This window comes from Phaseolus vulgaris, chromosome 11 (assembly GCF_051622355.1).
Source record: "Phaseolus vulgaris cultivar YP4 chromosome 11, ASM5162235v1, whole genome shotgun sequence".
Taxonomy (NCBI): Eukaryota; Viridiplantae; Streptophyta; class Magnoliopsida; order Fabales; family Fabaceae; genus Phaseolus; species Phaseolus vulgaris.
The window spans coordinates 40,565,198-40,575,074 of NC_143508.1; the positions used below are offsets into that span (position 1 = coordinate 40,565,198).

General features: G+C 41.3%; 1 protein-coding gene across 1 annotated transcript; it reads left to right on the forward strand.

Moving 5' to 3' along the window:
- The first annotated feature begins 238 nt into the window (after window positions 1–238).
- Window positions 239–3,992, forward strand: LOC137806864 (uncharacterized). The gene is made up of 5 exons (XM_068607206.1): window positions 239–428; window positions 1,127–1,257; window positions 2,949–3,113; window positions 3,241–3,413; window positions 3,506–3,992. Exons 1-5 carry the CDS (start codon window positions 239–241, stop codon window positions 3,990–3,992), a joined length of 1,146 nt encoding a protein of 381 aa, XP_068463307.1.
- The last annotated feature ends 5,885 nt before the right edge of the window (window positions 3,993–9,877 follow it).

The window sequence follows — 9,877 nt, forward strand, 5'->3', positions numbered from 1 at the left end:
AGTGAGGTCCAGGAGAAAGAAATTCAAGCTTGGCACGTCGATATGGCTGGAGTTGCAAGTCAAGATAGTCGAAGTGATATCGAAGCACATGAACACTTTTGCTTGGTCATCGGCAGACATGTCTAGAATAGATCTAGACTTCTTGTGCCATAGGCTTACTATGGACAAGAAGGTCAGACCGGTAGTACAGAGAAGGAGGAAGTTTAATGTGGAAAGGCGCCTAGTCATCCGGGAAAAAATGCAAAAGCTTTGGAAAGCTGGTCACATAAGGGAGATTCAATACCCTGAGTGGTTGGCAAATGTAGTGTTGGTACAAAAGGCCAATGGGAAGTGGAGAATGTGCGTTGACTTTACCGATTTGAATAAGGCCTGTCCCAAAGACTCTTATCCACTGCCCAACATAGACTCCTTGGTGGACAGTGCCTCAGGTTGTCGACTACTAAGCTTCTTAGACGCGTTCTCGGGGTATAATCAGATCCGTATGCACCCCCGAGATGATGGTGGGCAAACGTAAAAGCTAATGGAAAGTGGAGAATGTGCATTAACTTTACCGATTTGAATAAGGCCTGTCCCAAGGACTCTTATCCACCGCCCAACATAGACTCCTTGGTGGACAGTGCCTCAGGTTGTTGATTGCTAAGCTTCTTAGACGCGTTCTCAAGGTATAATTAGATCTTTATGCATACCCGAGATGAGAGTAAGACCGCCTTCATGACCGAGCTCTCCAACTATTATTATAAGGTCATACCCTTTGGCCTCAAGAATGCTGGTGCGACCTATCAAAGGTTGATGGATAAAATCTTCGCCTCAATGATTAGGTGAAATGTACAAGCATATGTGGATGACATGGTCGTCACCTCAAAAGAAAAGGACCAGCACGTTGCTGATCTGGAAGAGTTGTTCAACACGATAGCCCAATATAACTTGAAGCTAAACCCAAAAAAAATGTGTGTTTGGGGTGGAAGCAGGAAGTTCTTCAGATTGTTGCTCACGAAACGGGGGATAGAAGCGAACCCAGGTAAGTGTACAAAAATCATAGGAATGAGGAGTTTTGCCAATGTAAAGGAGGTTCAGCAGTTGACTGGACGTATGGCTGCTTTGTCTAGATTTTTGTCTGTTGGTGCAGATATAAGGTATCCTTATTTCCAATGTTTGAATAAAAATAATCGTTTTGTGTGGACCCGCGAGTGTGAAGATGCCTTCATCAGGTTAAAGGAGTATCTGGCAGCCTACCTGTCCTTTGTAAGCCATTGTCGGGTACTCCCCTTTGTCTTTACTTTGTAGTCACAGATCGGACAATCAGCTCAGTCATTGTGCAAGAACAAGACCGAGTTCAGAAGCCTATCTACTTTGTGATAAGTGTCAATGTGTAGTTTTTATGATTGAGAAAATTGAACACTTTGGAACTTAATTGTTTCTTAATGTAAGAAAATTACCCTAATCTGAGAATTATTGAACCTGATTATATATTTTGAACCAAGAAACAAATGAAGAAATTTAATCTCAATTTTTGTGTAAATTGCAGTTGAAAGAAAGAAAGCAAAAACTTAATTGGATCACAAGAAGAATTAGCTCAAGCTAGACGATTTAGCTCAAGATAAAACTGTCCAGAGTTGATTAAAGGTGCAGTACTAATGTAGCGCAGGCTAGAATTGCTAGTTCAAGCTAAAAATGCACTGAAAGATCTAGCTTAAGCTAAATTGGCTCGTTTGAGCTAAAGTTCAATATATGAATTTTGGAACAAAGTGAAAACAGAAGCGGTGGAAAAATATTGGATTTTTATAGAGAGAGATTAGTGAGACAAGAAAAGGAGACTTTATTCTAAGAGAAGAACTTGCTCAAATCATCCCTTCTTATGCAATCCAGATCAAGAATGAAGATTGGAGGAGCTGTCATGAGTGGCTAAGTGCTTTCTAACTTGGGATTGAATGTAATCTACTTTTATCAAATGTATTCTTGGTGATATATATATATATATATATATATATATATATAAGAATGAAGATTGGAGGAGCTGTCATGAGTGGCTAAGTGCTTTCTAACTTGGGATTGAATGTAATATACTTTTATCAAATGTATTCTTGGTGATATATATATATATATATATAATATTCTCTTTTCTACTTGTTCTTGGTACTTTCGTTTCATGCTTATTGCTTGATTCTATCTGATCAATGGAGTCTTGATTTTGATCCTTAAATTTAACTGGAAAGTACTTTTAAGGATCTGAAATAAACGAAAATACTTGATAACTTGTAATGCTAGGAATAGATTCCAGGTTATTGATTATCATAATTTTGTTCCTAAAGCGGGATAATTTGTTAAATATCTGAGGAATCAGTGTTTGAGAAATTATCTTATGAATTTCATCTGTGAGGAATCAAGGTGAATGACTTTAAATTAAGCACCAAGAATAAGTAGTTTTGAGTATTATATATTGTATTATTAAAAAATACAGATGATTGAGAAAGACGCAATTCAATCCCAATTATCTTTCTCTATATTTGATAACTTAGTTTTGGTTTTGGTTGAAGCAAACTCTAAATCTCTAAGTTACTTGTGAAATCTTTAATTTGGTTATGAACATGTTCTAAAAATTATTTTCTATACTTAATGAGTTTTATAACAGAACATCTTAATTAGAATTGTTTCCTGTGGGTTTGACATTCGTACTTTAAAGAGTACTATATTACAGTTGATTCGGTACACTTACCGAGAAAAATCAACACTTTGTGAGCAAGGTGCTGCAAGGGTCAAAGACACTATATCGGGCTATTGAAAAGGCCGCCTTGGTGGTGGTATTCGCAGTTCGGTGGCTTCGTCATTATTTCCAAAGTTTCACTATGATAGTGATGACTGATTTGCCCATCCACAAGGTTCTTTAGAAGTCCGATATAGCAGGACATATGGTTTGTTGGGCAATCAAGTTGTTTGAGTTTGATGTGCAGTATGAACCCCGTGGGCCCATCAAGGGTGAAGTATATGTTGATTTTGTGGCGGAACAATCATCTGAGGCTACCCAGCCAGATGGTAGTGACTTCAAACCAACAAGAGAGTGGTGTTGGGGTCATCCTGGAAGGACCAAGTGGATTGTTGATCAAGCAGGCCTTGAGGTTTTCCTTCAAAGCCAACAACAATTAGGCTGAATATGAAGCTTTGATAGTTGGGATGTTGTTGGCTAAAGAGTTGGGTGCTCGAAACTTATTGGTAAAGAGTGACTCATTGTTGGTTACTGAGCAGGTCACATGTGAGTACCAAGCTAAAGACCCACGGTTGACCTCGTACCTTATGTATGTTGTGTTTCTGAAAGCATCTTTCTTCACGTTCGAGCTGGTGCACGTTCCTAGAGAACAGAATTCCCGAGCAGACTTGTTATCTAAACTGGTGAGCTCGGGGAAGGGAGGTCGACAAAGGTCTGTCATTCAGGAGACCTTAAGGTCGCCTAGAACCACTGCGGAGGGGTTGACAAAGGTCAGCCATGTAAAGGCTTTGGTAGTGAGCTCAGAACAAAGGAGGAGGCACCGGTCTTGACACAAGAGACATTGAAAGTGCCAAGAATAAGCACCTATGGCTTATTAGGAGACGGGTCATTGGAGGTCTTGCAAGTCGACGTGGTCGAGACTTGGATGACACCGTATCAACGCTACCTAGCTGATGGCTTGCTCCCGGTAGAACCTTTAGAGGCGAAGGCGGTTAAAAGGAATGCGGGGAAGTACACCCTTGTAGATGGGAATTTGTTTCGTCATGGCTATACCCATGCCATTCTCACTTGCGTAAGTGGGGATCAATGTACCTGTATCATGGCAAAGCTCCATGAAGGCATTTGTGGGAATCATGTGGAAGGTAGAACTTTCTCGCTAAAGGCCATTCTAGTTGGGTATTATTGGTCAACTATGAAGGAGGATTGTATGAAACATGCACAGCAATGCGAACAGTGTCAGAAGCATGATGATTGGCATCATGCATCACTTGAGAAGTTGCGATCAATATAAAGTCCCTGGCCTTTCCATACCAGGGGAATAAACATCTTAGGTCATTTTCCTTTGGCAATTCGTCAGATGAAGTACCTCGTGGTAGCCATTGAGTACTTCATAAAATGGATAGAGATTGAACTAGTTGCACAGATAACTGCCCACAAGGTTGAGAACTTCGTGTGGAAAAACATTGTTTGCCGTTTCGGGATCCTAGACACTTGGTGTCTGATAATGGTACCCAGTTTGCAAGTCAACAATTATGCAAGCTATGCATGGAGCTCGGCATCAAACATGTATTTGCATCTGTGTAGCACCCTCAGACAAATGGTCACGTCAACTCTGCCAACAACATCTTGCTCAGAGGTTTGAAGAGAAGGTTAGAGAAAGCCAAGGGGACCTGGTCAGAGGAGGTTCCTCGAATTTTGTGGGCTTACCATACTACTCAAGTCGCTACGAAGATAACCAAGGAAGCAAAAGACAAAGCACATGGTGAACAATCATCTCAGCAAACAATTCATAACCCCACCAAGGATCACATGGACCTCATCAGAGGAGCTAAGCATAAACCAACACACCAACTATTCTTCCTTTTGGTCTTCTTTTAAGATACAAATATGTTCTAAATAATTTGGGCTCACTTTAGGGGTCCAAATAGAAAAGATAGGCTAGAATAAGGTGTCTTTAGCATAATAGGGGGTGTAGGTATCATTTTAGCTTGTTCCTAGCCCTTTAGGAAGGTAATTTGACCTAGTTTCTAGAATGACAAGCCTAGGGTGCGAGTTTGACTTAGTCAAACCTTAAGGCTGCCCATTTTTTCCTTTTTCCCATCCTACTCCTCTTGCTTGTTTTCAAAGGCTCCTTCACCTATAAATAGGAGGCCTACCCATTGTATTTTACATGTTGAATTTGAAGAGAAAAGTTACTCTGCACAAGTTGTGTGAGGTGTTAGTGAGGCTTGTGTCCTCTTAGCATTTAGCTCTCATCTTGAGTGTTTGAGAGCTCTCAAGTGGCGTCCATCAACACTTATCTTGGAGGAAAACCACACTCCAAGTGGTGTGATCCACCTCTCTTCCATCACATAAGCTTTTCCTTTCCTTCACCTCTTCCATTCTTTCCATTATTCCATTAATCTATGTGTTCTTATGTTCTTGTTTTCATCCTTTGTCAATTTGGTTTCATTATGTTCTTGTTTTTCCTTCCATGCACAAGTTGTGTGAGGTGTTAGTGAGGCTTGTGTCCTCTTAGCATTTAGCTCTCATCTTGAGTGTTTGAGAGCTCTCAAGTGGCGTCCATCAACACTTATCTTGGAGGAAAACCACACTCCAAGTGGTGTGATCCACCTCTCTTCCATCACATAAGCTTTTCCTTTCCTTCACCTCTTCCATTCTTTCCATTATTCCATTAATCTGTGTGTTCTTATGTTCTTGTTTTCATCCTTTGTCAATTTGGTTTTCATTATGTTCTTGTTTTTCCTTCCATGCTCTTTTACATTTCGCCCTTCATCGTCAATCACCATATTCTTGTATTTTTCCTTTGTCCTCTAGAAATAAACCTTCACACTTACTTAACCACTTGGTTAAGTTCGTGTCCAATGGGGATCATCTTTGGGTTATCACCTTATAATTGCTAAAAAAATCTCAATCTAAGTAAAGTGTCACATCTAAAATGAAGCAATCTAAAATCAACTCACATCAGACAACAACCAAGGAGACGCCCTTCGATTTGGTATATGGGTCAGATGCCATGATACTAGTAGAGATCCAAGATAGCTTACCTCGGTTCCAGAACTTCGTGATAAAGGAGTCTAACGAAGGAAGGAAGGTGAACTTGGATCTATTAGACGAAATGCGTGAGTAAGCTCGCATCAATTCTGAAGCTTTAAAGAGAAGGGTGGAGTTGAAGCAAAGGACCAAGTTGAAGCCTCGACAGTTCTGAGTTGCCGATTTGGTATGCGAAAGGCTCACCCTTATCAGCTGGGGAATAAGTTGTCTCCAAAGTGAACTGGCCCATTCCGCATGGTGGAGGTGCTCGGGAACGGAGCCTACATGCATGAAACCTTCGAACGGGGAGCTATACCTCCAACATGGAATGGGGCAAACCTTAAATTTTATTTCAGTTAAGATATTTTGATAATGTTTTCTTTATGAACAATGTGGTAATTAAGGGGACACTATTTTCCCTTACGAGGGTTTTTTAACGAGGTCACCCAATGGAAATTTGTTCTTGAAAGACGATGCATTATAATTGTTTTTTTGTTAGCACACGATAAGGACTTTTCGGTGAGATTATCCGAGTAAGCACCATGTGTGAAAATGATTATGTAGTATCTAGCGAGGCGACCTTTCCTTGGTAAGATTCCAAGTCTAGGTGTTTTGAAGTTCGTTGTGATTCAAATGGAACGACTCGTTCTTAGTAAGACTCGGAGTTTAGGGACCCTGAATCATGATTAGTTGTAACTAAGATTGTTTGGAAAAAAGCAGATAAGACGACTTCACTCGGTTAGAATACCTAAGTAAGCGCTTTGTGGAAAAATTGTTCATCTCTGGGCAGGTAATACGACCTACCTCGGTGTTGGTGAAACCACCCGAGCTCGGGCGCTCTGCAGATAAAGGTTGAGATTAACTCTATGGGGTAGTAATACACCACGAAGGTGATAGTTTAAGAGATGACTTGGTGTGTAAGCCAACACCTGTTAGATGCTCTAAATGAAGGTGTTAGTTTAAGAGTTGACTTGGTGTGTAAGCCAACACCCGAGTTAGATGCTTTAAACAAAGGTAACTGTTAATTTGGTGTGTAAGCCAACTCTCAAGTTAGATTTTCTAAGCCAAGGTAATTGTTTAAGAGTTGACTTGGTGTGTGAGCCAACACTCGGGTTAGATGCTCTAAACAAAGGTAATTGTTAACTTGGTGAGTAAGCCAACACTCAAGTTAGATGCTTTAAGAAAAGATGATTGTTTAGGAATCGACTTGGTGCGTAAGCCAATGCTCGAGTCAGACGCGTCAAGATTGTAAACAAATCATTCTTAACACGGGGAGAAGAGATCAAGTGCGAATCTCTGAGTACCAAAGGCCCTGTTTAACAAGATCAAAGTATGTGTTCATTACTCAAGTAGCTGAAGAGCACTCATGCGAATCAAGAGGTTCTTTACAACACGAGGGTATGGATCATCCCAAGGTTAGTTTTCCAAAGCATTGTGATTTTTCATGCTTGATGGAGGTTTTAAGTTTGTTATCCCTTTAGCTTAAGTGGATTAGCATAAGTGTAAATTGGTGTGTTAAGTTTATGCTAATTGTGTTTCACTAAGCATGAATTAATGACACTAGTCAAAATTTACCAAAAATTAAAGGCTAAACCAACAAAAGAAAAGTTATAGCTAGCATACATAAATAAGAATGGTTGATAAGTTAAACTCTTCAAAGTGCTCCAAATGTGGTAAGTTATACAAAGGGTGTTACTCTTCCATGAGCTGCCCGTCTACCACAGTCTTGCCAGGGAAAAGTTGAGAAAAGTCCATCTTAGGATAAATCCCTAAGCCTTGTGCGACAACGTCTTCAAATCCCACAAGGTATGAGTTGGCAGCATCCTTCTTTCTCCTTAGCTAGTTCATCATCTTTCTGCGTCAGTTCTTCCTTGAGCCTCTCCACCTCAGCCAAGAGTTTCATTTTCTCCTCAGTTGAGCCTAAGGCCTCCTTGGACTTCTCAGTCAGGAGGGCCTTGGCCAGTTGCCTCATGGTCTCCTGAACTAGGCGATCCTCCTTGAGGCCCATAAGCTTCTCCTTGGCCTTGTTGGGCAGGAGGGCCTTCTCGAGAAAGGAGAGGACGTCCAGGTTTTGGTCCCACAATCCCTCTTCCTGGAAGTTTGTGCCCTCATCCTCTCGCACTAGTATCAGGTGGCATGATGGGTTTGGGCTTGGTGGGGAAGCATGGTTGAAAGGAGCGCGCCCATCTGATTGTGAATGCTTTGTAGGGGCAAGTATTGTTTTTCTTCTCCTTTTGAAGACCAGCCCAGAGGTTGTCTCCTTGTCGTTCTCGGTAAGGGTTGAGACTGTTATGACAGGAGCTTTGAGTTTAAGATCCTGGGGTGCCTGAGCAGCCACCCTCATCCTTTTGGCCCTCTCCGCTAGATCCTTCCTGTCAATCCGAGCCAGCATGCTATCTACAAAGGGGGATAAGAGGAAGTTAGAAAAAATAATAAGGTCAACATCATCAAGAGTAGAGAATGAAAAGTATTGATGTAAGCTTTTAGAGCCTCTAGAGCGAACTCTTTGCGTATGAGAGTGGCGGTGTCAAATATTACTTTTAAGCTTAAGAGAAAGAGACAAACCTCCTGGTCACGCTGGGGCATATCTTCCAGGCACCGAGCACCTTGGAAGCATGGCTTCTGGGCTAGTATAGAGGAAATCCATCCAGAAGGGTTGGATCCCTCTTATTACATCGTATCTTCAAGAATTTTCCTTTGAAGCCCTTGTAAGATTGTTGGAAGAGCAACAACAATGCTCTCTCAGCCACTCCATTGAAAGACACCCAAAGTTGGCGGCCTAGGTGTTTGGCCTCAAAGAAATATAAAAAGACTTCAACAGATGGCAAAAGGCCAAACTGTGTGCAAAGAATGAAAAAACTTCGAACAAATGGTTAGTTATTTGGGTGTAATTGAGCAGGGGCCACATTAATCTCGGTCAATAGCTTTTTCTCAAAGTTAAACAGGGGAAGGCGAAGAAGGATTCTTTTGAACACGATGGCATAGAAGTAACAAAAGGGAACCTCATGATCTGATGCCTCATCACAGTAGACAGGTTCATCTTCTCTACAGGGGATTAACCTAAGGGCTATATTACTTTCTTTCCCAAATGAGCACTTACTTTTTCTAAGGGCCACTATCATTTCACGCGAGGTGTAGATAGAGACCTCTTCTAAAAGGTTTTGGGGTGCCCAGGGGTATAGAGCTTTGTAATCCATTGCTTGAATATCTAAAACTACAAACACAAGCAAAGTACAGACACACATTCAGGCAAGGCCAACCACATGCAACGGTACAATTTTCAAGTAGAGCAATGTAGTTAGCAGATATAACAATCAGTATATGCAGTAAAGGGTAAATTCAGAGAATCCCAACTCAAGTGATGTGTTCGTAATAAATACTCTCAACTAATGAGAATGCAAATACAGAATAATGCTTTGAGCGAGAAGAAGTACCTTGTTTTAAGAAGCGATTGAGGACAAGGAGGTTTCCCAGGTTTGCGAAGAAGGTGTAGAGAGTATGAGGAAGGCACGAAGGGTTCGCAGAGCTTGAAGAAATGAACAGTGAATAGTAGCGGGATTCTAAACGTTAACTTAAGGATTATGGGAATGGTAAGCGACAACCTATTTCCAACGTTGATAGGAGTGCCACGTGTGCTCTCACGATTGAGTATGGTAAAATGTCACCTCAGAAACGCTTAGTGTGTTGTGTCACACCTGCACATTGTGAGACTGACATGTAAGCCGCCAGAGCACTCGAAAAGTCTCTTCGCATAGCTAAGCTCAGCTCAAGCCTGGGGCTTGTATACTGAACAGAGCGCTCAAGGCTCAGTGATCGGAGGTCGGATCTCAGTGCATGGCGTAGGCAATTTAGCTCGGTTGTTGGGCCAATAAAATGGGCCATGTGGTTGGGCCCAGTTTGGTTAGTAAATCCGTCTTGGCATAATTGAAATAACCTTTTATACGTAAGCATAATGGTACTAGTAAAGGGTATTTGTGAACCTAGGGGTATGTTTAGTACATGTGGTGTCTAAGTCAAGTAAATATTTTCTTTTAACCTAAGTATGTGTGTTTTAGGGAACGTAGTGGTTAAGTTGCATGTATAGTGAAAGATAATGTTGCACCACGAGTAGGGTGCCCATATAAGCAGAATGTTCCCCTGATG